Source organism: Microcaecilia unicolor, chromosome 1 (genome assembly GCF_901765095.1).
Source record: "Microcaecilia unicolor chromosome 1, aMicUni1.1, whole genome shotgun sequence".
Taxonomy (NCBI): domain Eukaryota; kingdom Metazoa; phylum Chordata; class Amphibia; order Gymnophiona; family Siphonopidae; genus Microcaecilia; species Microcaecilia unicolor.
The window spans coordinates 294,968,192-294,993,821 of record NC_044031.1 but is presented as its reverse complement, the minus strand read 5'-3'; the positions used below and the strand labels follow the sequence as shown (position 1 = coordinate 294,993,821).

Genomic DNA, 25,630 nt, shown 5'->3' with positions numbered 1-25,630 from the left:
CCTAGGTGACTGCCTAGTCTGCCTAATGGTTAAGCTGGCCCTGACCAAGGGATGTGAAGCTGGGCAGAGCTACGCCAGTGTACCCCCCCTCCCCCTGTACACACACACAGAGATGTGTATTTTAAAATATGTGTGTTTTAGCTGCAAACCACTTAGGTGTAAGCATGTTAAACATTTTTACAATCACTCTCTCCCCCCCCCCCAAATCCCCCAGTGCCTCCCTTTTTTCCATAAGAACAAGAATAAAAGGCATGCCATGTTAGGTCAGACTAATATTACATTGACCCCAATAACCTGTTTCTGACAATAGTTGGTCCAGCTTACCAAAAATTACACAGAAGATGCTTGAGTGCATAGGAAGAGGAATAGCCTGCAGGAAAATGGAAGTGATAGTGCCTCTATATAAGTCTCTAGTAAAGCCCCATTTAGAGTACTGTGTTCATTTCTGGAGGCCGCGCCTTCAAAAAGATGATAACCAGAATAGGAGTCAGTCCAGAAGGTAGCTACTAAAATGGTTAGTGGTCTTCATCATAAAGCAATATGTACACTTTGAAAGACGAGAGAGAGGAGCTATGATTGAGACATTCAAATATCTTTGTGGTATAAATGCACAGGAGGCAGGTCTCTTTCAACTGAAAGGAAGCATTGGAATGAGAGGGCATAAGTTGAAGGGAAATACACTCAAAAGTAATCCAAGGAAATACTTCTTTATGGAAAGGGCGGTGGATGCGTGGAACGACCTCCCAGTGGAGGTGGTGAAGATGAGGACTGTATCTGAATTCAAGAAGTCGTGGGATCTATTAGGGGAGGAGGACATACTGGAAACTATTATAAAGAATGAAATTACAGAAGATGTAGACAAACATGGTTTAATGGGAAAGAGTCAGCATGGGTTCAGTCTTGCTTCACCAATTTGCTTCATTTCTTTGAAGGCATGAATAAACATGTTGATATGGGTGAGCCGGTTGATGTAGTGTATGTAGATTTTCAGGGATTGGAGAACGGCGGAGGTGGTCCCTCTTCACAAAAGTGGTGATAGGGAAGAAGCTGGAAACTACAGGCCGGTAAGCCTCACTTCGATTTTTGGAAAAGTAATGGAAGCGAAGCTGAAGGAAAGGATAGTGAATTTCCTGGAAGAAAATGAGTTGCAAGATCCGAGACAACATGGTTTTACCAAAGGGAAATCGTGCCAAACGAATCTCATTGAATTCTTTGATTGGGTAACCGGAGAATTGAACCGTGGACGTGCTATAGACGTAATCTACTTAGATTTCAGCAAGGCTTTTGAAACGGTTCCCCACAGGAGGCTCTTAAATAAACTGGATGGGCTGAAGATAGGACCCAAAGTGGTGAACTGGATTAGGAACTGGTTGACGGACAGGCGCCAGAGGGTGGTGGTGAATGGAGTTCGCTCGGAGGAGGGAAAGGTGAGTAGTGGAGTGCCTCAGGGATTGGTGCTGGTGCCGATTCTGTTTAATATATTTGTGAGTGACATTGCCGAAGGGTTAGAAGGTAAAGTTTGCCTATTTACGGATGATACTAAGATTTGTAACACAGTGGACACCCCGGAGGGAGTGGAAAACATGAAAAAGGATCTGAAAAAGCTAGAAGAATGGTCTAAGGTTTGACAATTAAAATTCAATGTGAAGAAATGCAAAGTGATGCACTTAGGGAGTAGAAATCCAAGAGAGGCATATGTGTTAGGCAGTGAGAGTCTGCTAGGTACGGATGGGGAGAGGGATCTTGGGGTGATAGTATCTGAGGATCTGAAGGCGATGAAACTGTGTGACAAGGCGGTGGCCGTAGCTAGAAGGTTACTAGGCTGTATAGAGAGAGGTGTGACCAGCAGAAGAAAAGAGGTGTTGATGCCCCTGTACAAGTCGTTGGTGAGGCCCCACCTGGAGTATTGTGTTCAGTTTTGGAGGCCGTATCTTGCTAAGGATGTAAAAAGAATTGAAGCGGTGCAAAGAAAAGCTACGAGGATGGTATGGGATTTGCGTTACAAGACATATGAGGAGAGACTTGCGGACCTGAACATGTATACCCTGGAGGAAAAGAGGAACAGGGGTGATATGATACAGATGTTCAAATATTTGAAAGGTATTAATCCACAAACAAACCTTTTCCGGAGATGGGAAAGCGGTAGAACGAGAGGGCATGAAATGAGATTGAAGGGGGGCAGACTCAAGAAGAATGTCAGGAAGTATTTTTTCACGGAGAGGGTGGTGGATGCTTGGAATGCCCTCCCGCGGGAGGTGGTGGAGATGAAAACGGTAACGGAATTCAAACATGCATGGGATAAACATAAAGGAATCCTGTGCAGAAGGAAGGGATCCTCAGGAGCTTAGCCTAGAATGGGTGGCAGAGCTGGTGGTTGGGAGGCGGGGCTAGTGCTGGGCAGACTTATACGGTCTGTGCCGAGGCTGGTGGTTGGGCGGCGGGGATAGTGCTGGGCAGACTTATACGGTCTGTGCCAGAGCCGGTGGTGGGAGGCAGGGATAGTGTTGGGCAGACTTATACGGTCTGTGCCAGAGCTGGTGGTTGGGAGCCGGGGTTGGTGGTTGGGAGGCGGGGGTAGGGCTGGCCAGACTTATACGGTCTGTGCACTGAAGAGGACAGTACAAATAAAAAAGTAGCACATATGAATTTATCTTCTTGGGCAGACTGGATGGACCGTGCAGGTCTTTTTCTGCCGTCATCTACTATGTTACTATATATGTAGAAAGCTTTTGATAAAGTTCCTCATGGGAGACTCCTGAGAAAACTAAAGAGTCATGAGATAGGAGGCAAGGTTCTGGTGTGGGTTAGGAATTGGTTATTGGACAGAAAACAGAGGGTAGCGTTAAATGGTCATTTCTCTCAATGGTGGAGGGTGAACAGTGGAGTGCCACAGGGATCTCTACCGGGACCGGTACTATTTAACATATTTATAAATGATATGGAAATCAGAAAAAATGAGGTTATTAAATTTGCAGATGATACAAAACTATTCAAGGTTGTTGAAACACGTGCGGACTGTGAAATATTGCAGGAAGACCTTAGGAAATTGGAAGACTGGGCATCCAAATGGCAGATGAAATTTAATGTGGACAAATGCAAGGTGATGCACATTGGAAAGAATAATCCAAATCATAGTTACCTGATGCTTGGACTCCACCTTGGGGGTCAGCACTCAAGAAAAAGATCTGGGTGTCGTCATAGATAATATGCTGAAATCTTCTGCTCAGTGTGAGGCAGTGGCCAAAAAAGCAAACAGGATGCTTGGAACTATTAGGAAAGGGATGATGAATAAGACTGAAAATGCTATAATGCCTTTATATCGCTCCATGGTGTGTCCGCACCTTGAGTATTATGTTCAGTTCTGGTTGCTGTATCTCAAAAAAGATGTAGCGGAATTAGAAAAGGTTCAAAGAAGAGCAACCAAAATAATAAAGGGAATGGAGCTCCTCTCGTATGAGGAAAGGCTAAAGAGGTTAGGGCTCTTTAGGTTGGAAAAGAGACGGATGAGGGGAGATATGGTTGAGGTTTACAAAATCCCGAGTGGTGTAAAATGAGTACAAGTAAATCAATTTTTTACTCGTTCCAAAAGTACAAAGACTAGGGGACACTCAAGGAAGTTACATGGAAATACTTTTAAAACAAATAGGTGGAACTATTTTTTCACTCAATGAATAACTAAGCTCTGGAACTTTTTGCCAGAGGATGTGGTAACAGCGGTTAGTATATCTGGGTTTAAAAAAGGTTTGGACAAATTCCTGGAGGAAAAGTCCATACTCTGCTATTGAGACAGACATGGGAAGCAACTGCTTGCCCTGGGATTTGTAGTATGGAGTGTTGCCACAATTTGGGTTTCTACCAGGTACTTGTGACCTGGCTTATCCACTGTTTGGAAAACAGGATACTGGGCTAGATGGACCATTGGTCTGACCCAGTATGGCTACTCTAAATGTTCTTATGGATGGGCAGACTGACATCATTCTCTATGTTTCTATTAAGAAAATTAATTCCATACTGTTCATTACTGAAGCAAGAGATGGAGCCATCTCAGACCACCTGACAAATAATTGTAAATGTGGCAATCCTAAGCCTTCCATCCACAGTTGTCCAAGTAATGTTAGAGATCAACACTCCCAAATAATATTAGTATCGAGTTGGAGAGTACCACTGACTCAGCAGAAGCCCTTATTTTGACTTAGGTTGGGAGCATTAATTGAAGGAGCCTTGATCTTCGTTTGGATTTGGGGGGAGTAGAAGGCCATGGATGGTTCTTCTTTTTCACTTGGGAGATGGGGAGGGGGAGATCAGGTTTGGATAGTTATAGGTGTACATCTGGGGAAGAGGGTAGTAGACATCTTAGCAAGCATGTTCATCCTAAACTGCAGTTTGTTTTAGTATTAGCCAGTGAGATAATACAAATTTCATTACTTTATGCAATGTACACTAACCTATTTTAATATTAATGAGCTGCTTTGTGCATCCCACAAAACAACTTGTAAACATGATTGATTGCCTATTAATACACATTAACATGGACTAATTTGTTAAAGTGAATTAGTACACATTATTGCACAATAATGTGTACTAATTCACCGGCAGAACCGGTGGTGGGAGGCGGGGCTGGTGCTTGGGAGGCGGGGCTAGTGCTCGGCAGACTTCTACGGTCTGTGCCCTGAAAATGACAGATACAAATCAAGGTGAGGTATACACAAAAAGTAGCACATATGAGTTTATCTTGTTGGGCAGACTGGATGGACCGTGCGGGTCTTTTTCTGCCGTTATCTACTATGTTACTATATGTTACTATGTTAATAATGCATATCAACACATACCTAATGCACATTAACACTTGTGTTAACATTAAAGTACATTAGCAATAAAGCTTCTTAAACTTGTTGAATTATGTATCAGTACTTTTTGTATCATTTTCACACATCCCAATAAAACCTTGTTTGTCTTCATTTGATTAGAAAAAATGTTTAAGCCCAGCTTTCTCAAGATAATTACAATATTTTACGAAAACTGAACAGAGCTTAAACACTATTTATTTCTGCTTTCAGATAATACAGGTCTTCAGTGCTGTGGATAAAGACTTGTCACCTGCTGGCCAGAATTTCTCCTTTAGAATGGCATTGGACACTTCCATAAACCCAAATTTTACAATCCAGGACTTTCGAAGTAAGACCTTATTGCTGATATATTTTCTTGGGGGAGGGAATCAATGTATCCAAATGGGTTAGCTGTGGGTATATTATAACAGTAGCACCAAAAAAAAAAAAAATCCTTACTCTTAAGCCCAGGGTGTGTTGAGTATGATCTCAGTCTCTCAAATTTACTGCTAATGCTCACCACAGTATTTGCATCATACAAAAGAGAGCTTCCTCCTATAATACATATAGGCAGTGTTTTTATTCTAGGAAAGAAGGTGTTGGTACTCATACAGAGCTGACCTTAGGGAGCAACTATCCAAGGCTCTACCCCCATTGTAGCTACACCCTTATAATAACCACACCCCCTGTTACCAAAGCAGAGCATAGAATAGAGCTGTATACTGTGTTACTAATGCTGGATATACTCAGCAAAAATTGTTGCAGTAATGTTATATATTTTGTTTGACAGTAGCCTGTGAGTGAAATGTAACCATTTGAAAATTGTAACACATCACTGACCTAAAGGAGGTGGTGAAGAGCAAGGTGGGTTGGATATGTAAATTGCTCACTGGGAGAAAAGGCAGACAATCAACATTTACACAGTTTGGGGTAGATTATCCATTTAAGTTGATAAATAAAGTTGGGGTTAATGATGCACACACATTAAGTAAAGGTAACTGAAGCTGGTTATGGCATCAGGGGAAACTCCTCACCAGAATATAATTGGAGTAATCTAGCCATAATCTCCCAGGGTTTCAGAGCCATTATTCACTCAGTGATACAGGAATTCTGGTCTCTTTGCTAAGAGGGGAGATTCCCCTCTGTTAGGGAAAACCTGCAACTGCAGGTCACAGGCTCTAATGAGCTGGAATCAGAGAGAGCTAGACTCACAAAAGAACTAAGCTGAGCTGTGAATCTGGCTGGGAACAGACCCTGGAGGCTTCTCCCAAAAAAAAAACAAAAATAGAGCAGGTTTAGGGCAGGGAGGCCCTTGGGAGCACACTCAGGGTGAGGCAGAAGGCCTTTGGGGTAGAGGATGACGCAGGGATGGGGACGGGGACAGATCCCATGGGGACAGAGCCCGTGAGGACAGGGACAAACTTTGTCCCCATGTCACTTTCTATTTTGAAGCCTGTTAATGAACTGGACTGTTATTTATGTTTGATTGATTCAGATAATATTTTTATTTTTTGGAAAAACAAGCAAACATGCTGGCCATAGCTAGCAAAATTTGCATGAGGGATCCTGTATATCCTGCTACCAGCACTAAGAAGACATCTTCTATTGCACGAAGGACTGTGGATGACAGGAGAGCTAGACTGAATCCTGAGATTGTTGATGACTTCTTATTCATCCACAGATTAAAAAATCATAACAGTGCTTCACAGGGGTTATTTCTCCCCTCTAGGGCATACAGAACAGGTTGTATTTTGTATCCCTCGACATTTTAACAGGGTGGATTAGGATTCCTTGGGGTCAGCTATTGTTGGTATTGGAAGAGTAGAGTGGGGTGGTGGTGGGAGGGTTTATTATAGCTGCTCATTGTTATTATTGTTTTCTATTTGTAATTTATACACAAAAGTTGCACAGTATATTGTTCCTTTTTATACTGTAATAAAAAGATTTAAATATAAAATCATAAGTATTTGAGGCTTCTGCAGATGAAAACAGAGTCCACAGGGCGGGGATAGGGGACAGAACCTGCAGGGACGGGATGAGGACGGAGACAGACCCTATGGGGATGGGAACAAATTTTATCCCCATGTCATTCTCTACTTTGGGGCACAGGGAAAAGGCCATTGAGGGCACAGGTGGTGCACAAGGCCCACTGGCAAAACGGTTCCTGGGAGTGCAATCAGCACTTGGAGCCCTAGCAGATGCTCCTGACAGGGCAATCGGCTCTCAGAGCCTGGAGGATACGGAGGCTCAGGGGAATGCAATTGGCACTTTTGTGGAAATTCTTGGGACTGCAATCAGCATGCGGAGCCTGGCAGTAGTGACTGGCCATGCCAGATTGACTTTAGCCCCTCTTTGGATGTCTAGCAGCCACTGGTCCAGTGCTCCAGTAAGAGGGTGAGATCTGGGGGACCTGGTGGGGGATGGACAAGGGGAAAGAATCAGTGAAGGAGCAAAGGGGACATAAGTAATGCTGCCACTCCAAAAAAAGACTAATTACCAGGGAGATGTGTTTAAACCTGCAACTTTGGCAAGGAAATTAACCAGGTTCAAGAGCATATTCCATTCACAAAATAGAAAATAAAATAATTTGTTCTACTTTTTTTGTCTGGTGATTTTATTTTTCTGCTTCTGTTAGTCCCAGTCTCTGGTTCTGCTTTCCTCTGTCTGACCTTTAACTCTGTTTCCAGGGCCTCCTGTCAATTTGTCATTTATTTTTTTCTCCATCTGTCGTCTTCATTTTCATCCATCTTTGTCACTGATGTTTCACATTCAGGTTTCTTCTATTTTTCTGCCTCTTTCTCAAGTCTATCTAGTTGCTCCATCTCTTCTCTTCCACACCACCTCCCTTCCATTCATGTGCAACATTGCCCCTCTCTTCCCTTCTTTCCCTCCCCCTCCATTAATGTCCAGCATTTTCCCTCTCTCCTCCTGTCCTCTCCTCTTCTCTCCTTTTATGTCCAGCCACCCCATGTCTTTTCCACTTAACATTCACAATCCCTCTGCCTTTCCCCTTCTCTCTTGTCCATCATTCCCTCTCCTATCTATCTAGTATCTCTTCCTCACTTCTCTCACTCTACCCATTTATCATTGTCCCTTCATTTACTTCCCGTTTTTTTCACTTCCAGCCACTGCCACTGCAGAAGTGAAAATAAAAGGCAGTACAGGATCTTTCACAGCCTTGTACTTATGCTCAGCTTCAGTGGGTCCCACCCTTGATGCTAGGGGTTCTAGGGGTGATCCAGGAAATTATAGACCGGTAAGCCTGACATCGGTGCCAGGCAAAATAGTGGAAACTATTTTAAAGATTAAAAATACAGAACATGTACACAAACATGGTTTAATGGGACAGAGACAGCATGGGTTCAGCCAAGGGAAGTCTTGCCTCACCAATTTCCTTCATTTTTTTTTTTTGAAGATGTGAATAAACGTGGATAAAGGTGAGCCGGTTGATGTCGTGTATCTAGATTTTCAGTAAGCTTTTGATCAAGTTCCTCATGAGAGACTCCTGAGAAAATTAAAGAGTCCTGGGATAGGAAGCAACATTCTGGTGTGGATTAGGAATTGGTTATTGGACAGAAAACAGAGGGTAGGGTTAAATGGTCATTTCTCTCAGTGCAGGAGGGTGAACAGTGGAGTGCCACAGGGATCTGTACTGGGACCGGTACTATTTAACATATTTATAAATTATATGGAAATTGGAATGACGAGTGAGGTGATCATATTTACAGATGATACAAAACTATTCAAGGTTGTTAAAACATGTGTGGACTACGAAATATTGCAGGAAGACCTTATGAAATTGGAAGACTGGGCATCCAAATGGCAGATGAAATTTAATGTGGACAAATGCAAGGTGATGCAAACAGGATGATAGGAATTAATAGGAAAGGGATGGTCAATAAGACCGAAAGCACTATAATGCCTTTGTATCACTCCATGGTGTGTCCGCACCTTGAGTATTGCGTTCAGTTCTGGTTGCCGTATCTCAAAAAATATATAGCCAAATTAGAAAAGGTTCAAAGAAGAGCGACCAAAATGATAAAGGGGATGGAACTCCTCTCATATGAGGAAAGGCTAAGGAGGTTAGGGCTCTTCAGCTTGGAAAAGAGACGGATGAGGGGAGATATGATTGAGGTCTACAAAATCCCAAGTGGTGTAGAACGAGTAGAAGTAAATTGATTTTTTACTCGTTCCAAAAGTACAAAGACTAGGGGACACTCGAGGAAATTACATGGAAATACTTTTAAAACAAATAGGAGGAAATATTTTTTCACTCATCGAACTCTTAGCCGGAGGTTGTGTTAACATTGGTTAGCATATTAGGGTTTAAAAAAAAGTTTGGACAAATTCCTAGAGGAAAAGTCTATGGTCTGCTATTGAGGCAGACATGGGAAGCAACTGCTTGCCCTGGGATTTGTAATATGGAGTGTTGCCACGATTTGGGTTTCTGCCAGGTTCTTGTGACCTGGCTTGGCCACTGTTTGGAAAACAGGATACTGGGCTAGATGGACCATTGGTCTGACCCAGTATGAATACTCTTATATTCTTATGTAAAAAGGGTAGTATGTACTCACTGAGAGCTGTATGTATTTTTGTGTGTCCTTAATTACTAAAGAACCTCCTTCGTCTGCAGGTTTGATGACAATATTTTGGTTATGTTGTAGGTTTTCCAGGGAACTCATTGTAGAGAGAGATTGTACAAAAATTTTTTTTGTTCACTGGAGTATTGTGCTTTCACCCTATATCTGAAACCTCCTATGTAGTTGTCCAGTTTATTCTTTTGTTCATCATGTGGTGTTAAATATATGTATTTTGTTTAAAATTGTATTCCAGTCTGTTGGGAGTCGGTTGTGGAAATGTACTTTCAAATTGAAGTTTCCAAAAAAATTCTTCTAGATCTGAGTATAATTGAATTTAATTGAGTTTGTTGGAAGGACAAAATGACAGTCCTTTAGAAAGTACAGAAATAATTGGTACTTAGAGAGGTTCATTATCCCCACTTGATTTGCAGTTCCATCAGTGTCCTCAGTTGGAATTTGCCTGCAGGGGATCTGTTCACTTTCATGATCTCCTGGTTTGTTTGGATTCTGATTTTCATATGTCTCAGATGGATTGTAAAATGTATCCAAGTTGTTTAGGTCTGCTCCATCAGGTGTTGCAGGTGAGATGACATGCTGTTCTTTTTGGGATTCTATAGGAGAGAAGCCAATTTTTTGTTTCCTTTTAATAGCAGTGTATAATTTTATTTTTTGCTTGGATTTCTTGCAGTTCCTGTCCAATTGGCCTATAATGTAGGGATTTAGTTCCTGCATGGTCTTCATGATTTCTTCTCTCTGGGTTTTTACCATTTCTTCTTTTTGTAGAGTTGATATACAAGTTCATTGCTCAGTTTCTGACTAGTGCATTTGCAGAGTTTTTCGGCATAGTCAGGATTTTTGAATTTGAGTTCTTAGGGAATGACGTTTTCCTTTTTGCAGATAGAAAGTAAAAGTGGATGTTCAGTTTTGTTTCTTTTTCTGTAAGTTTGCTCATTTGCTTCATCATACTGCTCTATGCTGTATCTTCTATCATGGGTAAAATGGTAGGGTAGCCATGTTAGTCCACTTGTTAAGGTAATAGAAATAAAACAAAACAAAGAAAAGGAAGTAGGATGATAACCTTTCTTATTGGGCTAACAATACATTTTTTGATTAGCTTTCAAAGATAACCCTTCTTCTTCTCTAGAACGAGCTGCCGTAAAAAGCCTACAAAATAATCAAAATATTGTCATCAAACTTGCAGACAAAGGAGGCTCTGTATTGATTATGGACATACAAAAAAATGCATACAAGAGGGACACAGACAGCTCTTGGTCAATACATACTATGGGAAACTGACTGAGGAACCCACGTATGATTATACAAAACAGTTGAAAAATGTTATCAAAGCACTTCCAAAGCAAGTACAACCACAGATAAAGAAACTAAGAGGCATATTTTCAAAGCACTTTGGGAGGCTAAGTTCCATAGGTTTCTATGGAACTTTGGGAGGCTAAGTGCTTTGAAAATGACATATCACCCTTCTGTGGGCAAATGCTACCTAAGATTCATAAATCTGAAAACCCTGTCAGACCTATCGTATCTGGCATTGGCACACTCACAGAGGAAATATCTGGACTTATAGAAGGGATTCTTAAACTCTTAGTGGCTCTTTTACTAAGGTGTGCTAGCGTTTTTAGCTCATACTAAAAATCAGCTGGCGCTAAACATTTGAAACATGCATTATATTTCTATGGGTGTCTCATCGTTTACCCCCGGATTCTATATAGCTCGCTCAGAGATTTGCGCCAAAATCCAGGTGGATTCTATAACAATGCGTGTAACTTAATTGGCTTAACAAGTTAATTAGTGTTTGCTAACAGCACTTACAAAGCAATAATGAGCACTAATTGGGAAAAAAATTAAAATTTATGTGCACAACTCGCTAAGCATATTCTGTAACACACTGCGCTTAAATTCTAACGTGCGCAGAGAAAAAGGGGTGTGGTTATGGGTGTTTCATGTGCATTCTTTGCGCACATAGTTATAGAATAGGGTCCTCTGTGCCTAAATCTATGTGCTGGGATTTATGCCATGTTTTTGTTGGTGTAAATGGATATGCCTAGTTTGAGGTACTGATATATCAACTAAGCGTATTCTATATACTGTGCCTAAATCTAGACACCGCTTATAGAATACGCTTAGTAGGCATAGTTTTCTGCGTGACCTTTTTAGGCATCATATATAGAATCCCCCCTTAGCGCAAGCTGATTTTTAGCACAAGCTAAAAACGCTAGCACACCTTAGTAAAAGATCCCTTCTTACAAGACACCACAGACTTTCTGAACAAATTGGAAAACATCAAGCAGCTACCACAACAGATGAAGAATCTCTATGCAGCAGCATTTCCCACACAGATGGCATAGCTGCATGTGATAAATTCGTAAAAATATCTAACCTGGACCACCAGTACACTCCGGAAACTATTACAAAATTAGTCAAATAAATTCTAACACAACTATTTCCATTTTAATAATGACATTTATCTACAAATCATGGGCACTGCTATGGGCACCAGGATAGCACCACAATATGCAAACCTTTTCATGGCAGAACTAGAGGAGACATTTTTAAATACATATCAAATTAAACCCCTACTGGTATATTGATGACATATTGAGGGGAAAAAGCGTCAAACAATTTTACAGTTCTATCACTGCATACCAGTGGTGTAGCTATGGGGGGCTAGGGGGCATGCCCCCCCCCCCAAAAAAAACAATTGTCTCTGGGGCCCCTGGTTTGGATAGTAGGGGTCCCCAACCCTCGCCAGCTGAAGTGTTTGTCCAGCGCTGGTCTCCGGATCTCTGCCACATTGCCTGCCCTGCTCGTCCCCTCACATCACGTGCATGCTCATTTTAGTGAAAATGAGCATGCATGCTTGTCTGCATTAGCAGGACTCAGGATGTCTAATATAAATGTAACTAGCATCCCTGTTTTCCATATCAGTAGGTTTAATATCTGAGTCAGCTTGCAAGGTTTAATTTTCAGATAACCAATTAGAGTTAGTTAATAGAAAATTGACAATCCTCTGTACTCTTGGCAGTTAAAAAAAAAAAAAAAAGATAAAATGATCAGCAGAGAACAATTGTTTGACTGATTTTAATGATTAAGCCAAATAACCAAATGATTTGTTCCCTGACAAATAACAGCACTATTATAATAAAAGCAAAGAAGAATTAACTAAAGCTTTTCTTAGTCTTCAGATATCACATGGGCTTTATACCACGATCAGCAAGTAGCATTACCTTCAGACATCTGGAGATTCAGTAATTGGGAAGAAGTGAAATTGCTTAAATCAAGCAAGGTATATGGGGAAAGACAGTTTTTTGGAATCATAACAGCAGTATGATGAAACTGTAGAGCATGAAAACATTTTAAAGTGCTTCAGATCACAGCAGAACATATGAATTGCTGTGGAAAATCCTATATAATGAGCAATCAGGATGCATCATTCTAGCACTGCCAAGTTTAAAATCTCTTGTCCATTCTGGATCATTTATTGCAGCATAGAAGATGGCTACAGTAAAAGAGCAATTGTCTTGTCAAGTCTGTTCACATATTCATGCACACGCATGCAAAGGATATATCCCAGCCATAGATCATTCTAACTTTTGAGATGTCACTCCTTATCCAAGGCAGTTGTTTTCATCTTCCTTTTTGGTATCTTACCACCTTGGGTAGAGAGCAGCTGAATATGATTCTCTAGTTCATGCTTAGCACCCCTATTCTTCTGTTCATACACACAAAAATTTTTGTAATTATCTACCCTTGATCTAAAGCCAGCAAAATACTTATGTCTGTTTGTTCTAAATTCATCTCTACTAGTTTGGCTATTGCCTGAAGATTTGGCTTCCTAATTTCCTGTGGCACTTTAAAACCAATGTTACTTCTAATTTTTTTCCAGGTCATTTACAGGTATGCACAATTGTTGTGTATTTATCTTTGCAAGTAGGCCACTAGCCATTTCCAAATCTTCTGATGTTGAAACTCCAATCCCCTTGTAAATTATTTCTATCTTAGTGCCATCACTTACTGCTGCCATAAAGCTATGTCTTGCTCCTTCATTTCCCAGTCTTCCTGTTTTCATCATTCATTTCTTCATTGCCACCTTTTTCTGATCACTCTTTCAGATCTCTCACCCAATCCTCTGCTTAATTTATTCTCTCTCACCCATGTTTCCATTCCCTTACTTTGCCACTTATCTTCTCTATTACCACACCATCACTCATCCACATAAATAGAACATATTGACAAATAAAGATCATAAGGCCGCTCCAATCTGTTCATTCACACCATATGCTCAGTTTTACAATCTCTACATTTCTTGCAGAAACTCGTGTGTGCTTGTTTCATGCTTTCTTAAATTATAGCATTTGTCTCCACCATCTCTATGCCATGTGTTCACCATCCTTTCTGTAAAGAAATATTTCCTTGGATTGTTCATGAACCTACCCCCCTTTCTCACTCATTCCATCAGCTTTTGTTCCAGAGTTTCTTTTGTATTGAAAGAGTTCGGCTTCTTGGGGTATATGTGAATGTCTCATAATCTCCAATTTCACTCCTTACCTCCAAGGTATATTGTATGGAGGCATTTCTATGACATACAGTAGGTGCTACCATATATGTGCCATTACACACATCGAATAATGACAGTTATACATGTATGTGTGCATATATGAACTCAAATGCCAAAATTCTGCCTAAGCACTATTCTGTAAATACTTACTTAGGGATCCTTTTATAAAGACGTGCTAGTGTTTTTAGCGTGCGCTAAATGCTAGAGATGCCCATCCTTATTTGATTATACCTTTTTAATTTATATAACATTGGCTTGATAGCTTGGGACCTTTTTGGGATCTTTTTGGAAGATCCGCCAAGAAGTTATAGGAGACAACCTTGAAACAGCATTTGTCGCAAAACATGGAACCATGTCGGCTTTATTATGTCTCCGCCACTTGCAGTACAGCAAAAGATTAAAAAGCTAAGTACAAGCTATATATAAGCTGAATATTTAAGCTATAAAGCTATAAAGTTATGAAAAATTTTAAAAATTGAAAAATATGATTAATAGATCGATGAGGATTACGTCACTGCCTCCGAGACATGCTTGGCTCATTCTAGCCATGCCAGAGGTAGATGCGCGGATCTGATGATCTAATTAAGGGGTCACAAAATATCAAGCCAATGTTATATAAATTAAAAAGGTATAATCAAATAAGGTGTATATGAAGCTGAGCGTCATATATTCCTATGGGCATCTCTAGTGTTTAGTGCGTGCCAATCAACAAAAATGCTAGCACATGTTTGTAAAAGGACCCCTTAGGTAGCATATGTTTGCAAGGGGACGTACTCAAGGGAGGAGCTTAGGTGGGGCTCAAACTTACACACATGACATACAGAATAATGTATATTATCCCCAAACTCCTTTATATGGCATTCAAAATTTCTCTTACAATTTTTCTGAATAACTAGCCAATTACTACCAATAATAATTGGGCACTAACAATTACTGGCACTAATTGGTGACAATTTGAATTTATGCATGTACTGTACTTTTGTAGTCGCTTTTCTATAAAGATGAATGCATAAACTTTTTACGCGTGGATCCAAAAAGAGGGAGTGGGAGGGGCATAGACTGGTCAGGGGTGTTCCTAGAATTTGCAGGCAGTATTATAGAATACATCAGATCCACACCTTATGTAGGCGCAAGGATTTACACCAGGTTTCAGTTGGTGTAAATCCTCACACCCAAAATTGGGTGCGGATTCCTACTTTTCTTTTTAGAATGTGCTCCTACTATGCACCCCGTAATAAGAATTGCCCTTTACGTGTTTACATCTTTAAATCTGCCTCTACTCTTCTCCCCTATGCTGTATGACAAGGTCTGAAACTGTAGATCCGGCGTCATGTGCATCTTTTGAAGACCTAAATGTTACTCTGTTATGGGGACACAGGTGTGCAGTAGGTCAGATTGAACACAAATGTCTGTGGATAGAGAATGACCACTGATAATGAGTATAGAGGAGGAGGTAATTTACATGAGTCACCTGAGTTATGCAAGGGTTTTGACTCTTAACATGTTTTATATAATAAAAAACATATGAAATGATTCTTCTCTTTTGACGGGTATCAGACCTATACTTTATGATGAAGACTAACAAAAGAGTGGTGACAACCCAGGGGGGTGATGCTCAAAGATTCGCAGTAGAGGGAAACTTTATTGCGAATCTAGTGCAGAAAGTACATAAGAATTGCCGTACTGGGACAGACCAAAGGTCTATCAAGCCCAGCATTCTGTTTCCAACAGTGGTCAATCCAGGTCACAAGTATTTATTACATTTGTACCCCGCGCTTTCCCGCTCATCACAGGCTCAATGCGGCTTACATAGTAACAAGAGAATACAATCAATAGCAACAGAATCAACAAAGTGGGTGTGTGATAGGACAAATGAACAAGGAGTAAATGGGATAGAAGAGGTTCCTAGCAAGATCCCAAAACAGTAAATACATTTTTATGCTGCTTATTCTAAAAATAGGCAGGGGATTTCCCCCATTTTAATAATGGTCTATGGACTTCTTCTTTAGGAAGCCATCCAAACCATTTTTAAACCTTCTAAGCTAACTGCTTTTACTACATTCTCTGGCAACGAATTCCAGAGCTTACGAAATAACATCATCAATTTTGTTTTCCATCCCTTTCTTAATAATACCTAACATTCTACTTGCTTTCTCAGCTGTCCCAGCACACTGAGCAAAAGGTTGAGAAGCAGTAGAATTGTATGTAGATTGAGATAAAATGTTGAGTTGGGGCTATTACAGGCTGAGAAAAAAAGAACTGGCAGCAAATGAATGAACTTTACATGATGGTGTGAAGAGCTGGTTTGGCTTGGCTTGGCTTGGCTTGGCTTGGCTGAGCACATAAATAGTAGAAGTGTCACAGTACCGTTAGTATGTGTATGTGTCTGTCTGACAAGTGACCATGTTTATGTATATGTGCATGTGTGCCTGAATTGGAAGGGAGGGGAGTGAATGCGTTTGCATGTGTATGTGAGTGAAGTGTCACAAAGTGCATTCATAGGTGTATATTTCTGTGTCTTTGGTGGATCAGTCTTATATAAACAGAGCATCCTTTTGAAAATTTGAACTGGAATGGAGAAGTCCACTGGTACAAATGTACCTGTAAGCATACTAAGTGAAGGGGAATTTTCATCATGGAGAATTTATCCCACCTCTCATAATATTGCCTCTATTCCACCTATATCCTTTCACAATCTAGCTAAATATATTATTTTATTTCTTCCATTTGTAAAGCTTTTTCATATGTTAACTTTGTAACTTTATACCTCAGATGCCCATAAATTTCACTCTTTGGGGCAGTCTACCCTTGGCATCTCTGATTTGTACTAGAAGCAATGGAAGTGGAAAATGACTTGCCTAACTACCCTGGTTCTCAGCCCATTACTGCAGAGCTGCCAAGTCACTCCATTCCTGGAGGAAGATTTTTTGGCCACTCTGGTTGCTGAACTTACATCCCAGTTCAGTGTGCTAGTCCCTGATTCTATCCATTGAACTGGGCACTTCAGGTCCCATACCAGCTTATAATCGAAAGTAATCGCCAGCTATTTCCCGCCACAAATCAGGATACGGCCGGCGATTTTGCAAAAGCGGCGAAAAGCGTATAATGGAAAGCTACATTTGTGATACCTTCACCACTTTCCCTTCGCCTCGCCGGCGAAAGTTCAAAGGGGCGTGTTGGCGGCGATCTGAAGGCGGGACATGGGCAGGCTTGGGCGTGGCTACCAGATGGCCGGCTTTTGCGGATAATGGAAAAATAAAACCCGGTGATAAGCAGTATTTCGCCGGGTTTACTTGGTCCTTTTATTTTCACGACCAAGCCTCAAAAAGGTGCCCCAACTGACCAGATGACCACCGGAGGGAATGGGGGATGACCTCCCCTTACTCCCCCAGTGGTCACCAACCCCCTCCCACACTAAAATTATTAAAATACAAACCTTTTTTGCCAGCCTGTATGCCAGCCTCAAATGTCATACCCAGCACCCTGAAAGCAGTATGCAGGTCCCTGGAACAGTTGTTGTTGGTTGCAGTGGACTGCAGAAAGGCAGAGCCAGGCCCATCCCCCCCCCTACCTGTTCCACTTGTGGTGGGTAATGTTGAGCCCTCCCAAACCCCCCAAAACCCACTGTACCCACATGTAGGTGCCCCCCTTCAGCCCTTAGGGCTAGGGTAATGGTGCACACTTGTGGGCAGTGGGTTTTGGGGGGATTTGGGGGACTCAGCACACAAGGGAAGGGTGCTATGCACCTGGAAGCTAATTTGGTTGTTTATAAAAGATGTTTGAAGTGCCCCCTAGGGTGCCCGGTTGGTGTCCTGACATGTGAGGGGGACCATTACACTACAAATGCTGGCTCCTCCCACGGCCAAATGCCTTGGATTTCCCCGGGTTTGAGATCGCCGGCAGTTTTTTCCATTATCGCGGAAAAACAAACGTGGCGATCTCAAACCCGGCGAAATCCAAGGCATTTTGCCGGGCCACACCGTATTATCGAAAAAAAGATGGCCGGCCATCTTTTTTGAAAATACGGTTCCGGCCAGCTGTTGCGCTGCCGCCAAAATAGATCGCCGGCGACCTATTTCGCCGGCGACGTTCGATTATTCCCCTCATAATGTACCAATAGAATAGTCAGAAATCTGGGACTGACTTAAAATCTGGAAATGGATAACTTGGCAGCTCTCTGGGTCTGACCATTAATCACTCCATTTGAATCACGTGTTTGCTTATTCCCCATGATCAATAATAAACTATTACTATCTTCATACCCTCGACTAGGCTCTGCACTTTTCCTTTCTGGAGAGTTTAAATGTGGGGGAGGGGGAGACCATGAATAAAGATCTTGAGGGAGAAGGGCGTGGTAGGGACCCCACAAATATGTTTACCTAGGGTCTAATATAGCATTAATCCAACCCTGGCATAGTAAGTAGAGCGGTGGGATGAAAAACAAGGAAGCAAAGTTTTAAATCCTACTATTTCTACTTGTGATCTCTGGCGAGACATTTCAATTTGCATTGTTGCAGTTACAGAGCCCTATTGACTAAGTTGCTTTAAGCCAATAACACATATTAATAGGTGATAATGTGTGTTATTTGCCAAAGCACAACTTAATGCATAAAAGAAATAGGTGTCAACACATGTAAAAATTAATGAGTACCTCATGCAAGCCACATTGAGCCTGCAAAAAGGTGGGAAAATGTGGGATACAAATGCAATAAATAAATACATGAAAAGCAGCCGATTATTATGGAAAATGAATAATTCTATTCTGGCATTTCTATCCCGCTTATACACCTCAAGAATCAAAGTGGGTTACAATAATGAGTGCACATACTTCTTTAATAGAAAAGTTTTCAGTGACTTTCTAAACAAATAATAATCTGAAATTCCTCGTAATTGAACTAGAATAGAATTCCAAAGCCACACTGAGCCTGCAAATAGGTGGGAAAATGTGGGATACAAATGTAATAAATAAATAGCTGAAGGAGCTGTCAAAGAAATATTTAAATTGGATCTTGTTTACTGAAGAAAGGACTAGGTTTAAAGAATACTGTCTTTGAATAAGTCGACTTAATGATGGATATTGAACCAAAACAGTATGGTCCAATGGACTAACACAGTGGAAAATCTTATGAGTAAGGCAGACCAGCTTAAAATCAACTCTAGCAACAATAGGAAGCCAGTGAAGGTTTCTAAGCAAAGGTTAACATGCTCATATCTCTTGCAGCCAACAATCATCCTCACGGCGCAATTCTGAAGCAGTTGAAGTCTTTTTTATAAGCTGCTGATTAATCCCAATACTTAAAGAGCTACAATAGTCCAACTGACACAAAACCACAGCCTGAACCTACATCCTAAATTGTAATGAATGAAATGAAGATGTTATTGCTCTTAACTGTCGCAGTTTTGAAAACACCCTTTTACACAAGTTATCAACTTGATTTTTCATGGTAAGTTGTGTATCTAGGGTAAAACCCAGTACTCTACATGAATTAACAAAAGACAGAGAAGATTATGCAGCTCACGTTGAACTTTTCAAGCTGAAATATTCATGTTAGGGAACAACAAGTCTAAAATGTTAACTTTCACCGGGAAACACATGTTCAAGCTGATTCTCTTGGGGATGAAGTGAAAGGGGATGGTCAATTTAAAAAGAAATATAGCCTACCTAGGAGCAGACTGACAGTGATCTGGGCATTAAGGGTCATGGGCCTCCTACTAAAGGAGAGTGGACCCCCTACTGCTTTGCACCCTAGAGTGCTGCCCTATTGTCCCAATGATCACTCCACCCCTGACCCCAACTCAGTCATTTCTGAAAAATAGTAGCACCCTCTGAACCCTGCACTGTTTATTCCTTCTGAAAAAGTAGTAAAGCTTCCTACACCCTCACCCCTTCCAGCACTGAAAGCACTTACTATGGGGTCCCTGGTGTCCAGTGAGAGCAGGAGTGATCCATGGTTGCTCCTGCCCTCGCAGTTCCATTCTCTAAAATGGAGCTGCCAACTCCTCTATGTGTAGCTGTGAGTACTGCCATGAAGAGTCAGGCTGCCAAATAAGAGAGAACTTCAGCACCACACACATGCTATTTGAGAAAACATTGTTTTGGACAGTTGCATGTTACCTCCAACCAGCTGAACTGCTGTGAGATGTAACTTTATTTACCATAAGTAGTTACAGAATTAACAGCTGGTTATCATCATCACCATATCATATGTCCTATTTAAACAATATAGCAATCATGATGTAAATCTTATGCTGCATCTAATTTTAGTTCGTTATTACATGTTGTGTGTGGCCTGACAGACAGACCTGGCTAACTCCCTAATTTGTAAATTATTAATAGTTCTATATAAATTACTAGGCAGATCCTGTAGATGCGCTAATATGTAGTCAGCTGTACCAACCTGGCTAATACCTGCTAGTTTCAACCTGGACTGAAGTGTTGCTAGGTCCTGCTTCTGTTCTCTCATTCACTTTTTGACGACTAAGGGGCTGATACTCAAAACTACTGCCAGCATTAACATGTTGTTAACACCGGGTTTGCACGCACGTTAGTGTGCAATGAAGTTTCTAATGGTTTCAGCACAGGCATTTACAGTGGGGGAAATAAGTATTTGATCCCTTGCTGATTTTGTAAGTTTGCCCACTGACAAAGACATGAGCAGCCCATAATTGAAGGGTAGGTTATTGGTAACAGTGAGAGATAGCACATCACAAATTAAATCCGGAAAATCACATTGTGGAAAGTATATGAATTTATTTGCATTCTGCAGAGGGAAATAAGTATTTAATCCCTCTGGCAAACAAGACCTAATACTTGGTGGCAAAACCCTTGTTGGCAAGCACAGCGGTCAGACGTCTTCTGTAGTTGATGATGAGGTTTGCATACATGTCAGGAGGAATTTTGGTCCACTCCTCTTTGCAGATCATCTCTAAATCATTAAGAGTTCTGGGCTGTCGCTTGGCAACTCGCAGCTTCAGCTCCCTCCATAAGTTTTCAATGGGATTAAGGTCTGGTGACTGGCTAGGCCACTCCATGACCCTAATGTGCTTCTTCCTGAGCCACTCCTTTGTTGCCTTGGCTGTATGTTTTGGGTCATTGTCGTGCTGGAAGACCCAGCCACGACCCATTTTTAAGGCCCTGGCGGAGGGAAGGAGGTTGTCACTCAGAATTGTACGGTACATGGCCCCATCCATTCTCCCATTGATGCGGTGAAGTAGTCCTGTGCCCTTAGCAGAGAAACACCCCCAAAACATAACATTTCCACCTCCATGCTTGACAGTGGGGACGGTGTTCTTTGGGTCATAGGCAGCATTTCTCTTCCTCCAAACACGGCGAGTTGAGTTCATGCCAAAGAGCTCAATTTTTTGTCTCATCTGACCACAGCACCTTCTCCCAATCACTCTCGGCATCATCCAGGTGTTCACTGGCAAACTTCAGACGGGCCGTCACATGTGCCTTCCGGAGCAGGGGGACCTTGCGGGCACTGCAGGATTGCAATCCGTTATGTCGTAATGTGTTACCAATGGTTTTCGTGGTGACAGTGGTCCCAGCTGCCTTGAGATCATTGACAAGTTCCCCCCTTGTAGTTGTAGGCTGATTTCTAACCTTCCTCATGATCAAGGATACCCCACGAGGTGAGATTTTGCGTGGAGCCCCAGATCTTTGTCGATTGACAGTCATTTTGTACTTCTTCCATTTTCTTACTATGGCACCAACAGTTGTCTCCTTCTCGCCCAGCGTCTTACTGATGGTTTTGTAGCCCATTCCAGCCTTGTGCAGGTGTATGATCTTGTCCCTGACATCCTTAGACAGCTCCTTGCTCTTGGCCATTTTGTAGAGGTTAGAGTCTGACTGATTCACTGAGTCTGTGGACAGGTGTCTTTCATACAGGTGACCATTGCCAACAGCTGTCTGTCATGCAGGTAACGAGTTGATTTGGAGCATCTACCTGGTCTGTAGGGGCCAGATCTCTTACTGGTTGGTGGGGGATCAAATACTTATTTCCCTCTGCAGAATGCAAATAAATTCATATACTTTCCACAATGTGATTTTCCGGATTTAATTTGTGATGTGCTATCTCTCACTGTTACCAATAACCTACCCTTCAATTATGGGCTGCTCATGTCTTTGTCAGTGGGCAAACTTACAAAATCAGCAAGGGATCAAATACTTATTTCCCCCACTGTAAATGCATGTTAATGCAGTCATTATCCACCCCACAGTCATGCTTAAAAAAAGTTTTGCTGGGTCTGGGGCAGCGTTAGAAGGGTTGGTTGAGAGGAGTGGTGTCTAATGACACTGCCTTCTCTCTCTCCAACCTGAATACCTTGCCCTGGACTCCTTCCCCTAAAAACAAATTGCCTGGTGGTCTAATGGCCTCCCAACCTGAACCTTAGTTTATAGCATTAGCCCAGATCTGATCCAGCCGAACTCCTTCCTCCCTCTGTCCCTCCCCCAAACCTTAAAAAGAATGCCCCGGTGGTCCAGTGACCCCCTGGCCCCCCTCCCTTCATCTCTCCCCAGTCACAAATTGCCCCGAAAGGTCTACTGGAAGCTCAACCTCCATAGCTCATAGGAGGCAGGAGCAATGCCCACTCTCTCCTGCCTTTGGGTGCCTTTATTTTCAAAATAGCAGCGCCCCACCTCACTCTGCCCCAGGTGGTGCATCTTGGGATGGACTGGGCGAGGCCTATCATATAAGGGAGTTTCATTTTTAAGATGAAAGCACCCAAAGTCAGAAGAGTGGGTATCGCCACTGCCTCCCACAATGTATGGGATCTGGGGGGGTGGGCTTCCACTAGACCACATGGCAATTTGTGATTGGGGGAAGAGGAGGAGGGTATCTGTGGAGGACACTTGGCCTCCAAAGCATTTTGCGCCTGGGCAGGGGAGAGAGGAAGAGGGCTGGGTGGCTACTGGACTACCAGTACATTTTTTCTAAGATTTGGGGATGGGGGGAGGTTGGATATGTGGGCCTAGAGTGTGTGCCGCTGGTTACAAGGGATATTGGAGAGTCATGAGATAGGAGGTAGTGTTCTTTTGTGGATTAAAAACTGGTTAAAAGATAGAAAACAGAGAGTAGGGTTAAATGGTCATTATTCTCAATGGAGAAGGGTAGTTAGTGGGGTTCCCCAGGGCTCTGTGATGGGACCGCTGCTTTTTAACATATTTATAAATGACCTAGAGATGGGAGTAACTAGTGAGGTAATTAAATTTGCTGATGACACAAAGTTATTCAAAGTCGTTAAATCGTGGGAGGATTGTGAAAAATTAGAAGAGAACCTTACGAGACTGGGAGACTGGGCGTCTAAATGGCAGATGACGTTTAATGTGAGCAAGTGCAAAGTGATGCATGTGGGAAAGAGGAACCCGAATTATAGTTATGTCATGCAAGGTTCCATGTTAGGAGTCACGGACCAAGAAAGGGATCTAGGTGCTGTCATCGATGATACGTTGAAACATTTTGCTCAGTGTGCTGCTGCGGCTAAGAAATCAAATAGAATGTTAGGTATTATTAGGAAAGGAATGGAAAACAAAAATGAGGATGTTATAATGCCTTTGTATCGCTCCATGGTGCGACCACACCTCGAATATTGTGTTCAATTCTGGTCACTGTATCTCAAAAAAGATATAGTGGAATTAGAAAAGGTGCAAAGAAGGGCGACGAAAATGATAAAGGGGATGGGACGACTTCCCTATGAGGAAAGGCTAAAGCAACTAGGGCTCTTCAGCTTGGAGAAAAGGCGGCTGAGGGGAGATATGATAGAGTTCTATAAAATAATGAGTGTAGTTGAACGGGTAGATGTGAAGCGTCTGTTTACGCTTTCCAAAAATACTAGGACTAGGGGGCATGTGATGAAGCTACAATGTAGTAAATTTAAAACAAATCAGGGAAACATTTTCTTTCTGAACGTGTAATTAAACTCTGGAATTCGTTGCCAGAGAATGTAGTAAAGGTGATTAGCTTAGCGGAGTTTTAAGAAGGATTGGACGGCTTCCTAAAGGAAAAGTCCATAGACCGTTATTAAATGTACTTGGGGAAAATCCACTATTTCCGGGATAAGCAGTGTAAAATGTTTTGTACTTTTTTGGGATCTTGCCAGGTATTTGTGACCTGGATTGCCACTGTTGGAAACAGGATGCTGGGCTTGATGGACCTTTGCTCTTTCCCAGTATGGCAATACTTATGTACTTATGTTTGGGGTGGGGGGCAGGAAAAGGTGTTGGGTTGGGGGATGTTTGTTGGGCCACAAGTTAGGGAGTTATTGCTGCAGCATGCTCATTTTTTGGTTTAAAATCTCAGCCTTTTCTGTCAAGTGCCTGAGCCAATCACCACTCAGGTACTGACAGGAAAATTGACATTTTGCGCCGAGTAGCAAACTACTGCCCAGATTTTAACGTGGCATGCATTTGCATGTTCATTCATTTGAGCATGCAGCGCCAAATTTTCAGCACTAGTTTCATGGTAGAGTGATACTCTATCGCGAACCGTTGATCGTCAGCCCATAAGATGACTTATCCCCTTCTCCAGAGGGGTTTTCTGCGAACTCATCAGCCTTCCCTTTAAAAAAAAAATGTATTGACGTTGCTCTGTAGTTTACTCCTTTAAAGCCTTATAATATGATCCCTTGTTCTAAAACTATCTTCCTTTGAAGAACCTGTACTTTGTACTTACTGAATTATTAATATTTTTCAAATATCGGAACATCTCATCTGTTAGGGCTTTTGATGCAGGCTCCAAATCATTTTAGTAGAGTAGGGATGTGTATTCATGAGCATGCATTCAGTTCATTAATGTGTCTTTAAAAATTTAGGTGTCCTTATACTAAGCTGCATTAAAAAGTGACCATAGTGCAACCTTACGTGGATCTTCCCAGTACGCTAAGGCCATTTTTACTGCAGACTTAACCCCCACAATTTTTTTTTATTTTTCCATTAATGTGCATACCTTAGTGTTGCCATTGGTGAGCAGCCATGTTTTAAAATTTAGCAGAGGAGCACTTACCACCTCTTTTGTAGATGCTAAGGGCTCCCACATCATCCATGTAATGTAGATGTGCTGTTTAGTCCATGACACATCCCCTAAAAGTTTTGTAAAAAGCAACCCATATATATAGCACAGGGTTAGCATGCACATATGGCAAATCTAATGCGGAATGCTTTAGCACATCCTACATTAGACCAATTTGCTCTGTTAGGTGAGCATTAGTGCCTAACAAAGGTTAGTAAAAGAGCCCCTTAAAATGCAGTTGATTTAATGCATGTTAGTTCATTAATTAACATGTGTCAAGTAGAGTAATGAGTATTAAAGACGTTCTTCTATGTTTTAAATTTTTTTTATTAAAATGTATATGTGAAAAAAAAAACAATAAATCAGAAAAAAACCAAAAATTGGGGGAAAAAGTCATAAATGTGTATGGAAAAAAATCTGTCTCATTTCTAGACCATCTCTAGAGTAGAGCTTTTCTGGATTGACTTCACACTTTTTGAGTAGATAGTGGCCTAGTGGTTAGAGCACCAGTCTTAGGGCCCCGTTTACTAAACCGTGCTGGAGGTGCATTAGTGCTTTTAGCGCAAGCTAACCATTACCGCGCACTAACTGTGTAGGTGCCCATAATATTCCTATGGGCGCCTACACAGTTAGCGTGCGCTA

At 41.7% G+C, this 25,630-nt stretch overlaps 1 protein-coding gene across 1 annotated transcript in view; it reads left to right on the top strand.

Moving 5' to 3' along the window:
• Positions 1 to 25,630, top strand: part of LOC115472878 (cadherin-12-like) — a 491,174-nt gene that overhangs the window by 413,919 nt on the left and 51,625 nt on the right. Inside the window, 1 exon segment of the mRNA XM_030207367.1 lies at positions 5,058 to 5,175. Within this exon segment, the coding sequence (XP_030063227.1) occupies positions 5,058 to 5,175 (118 nt within the window).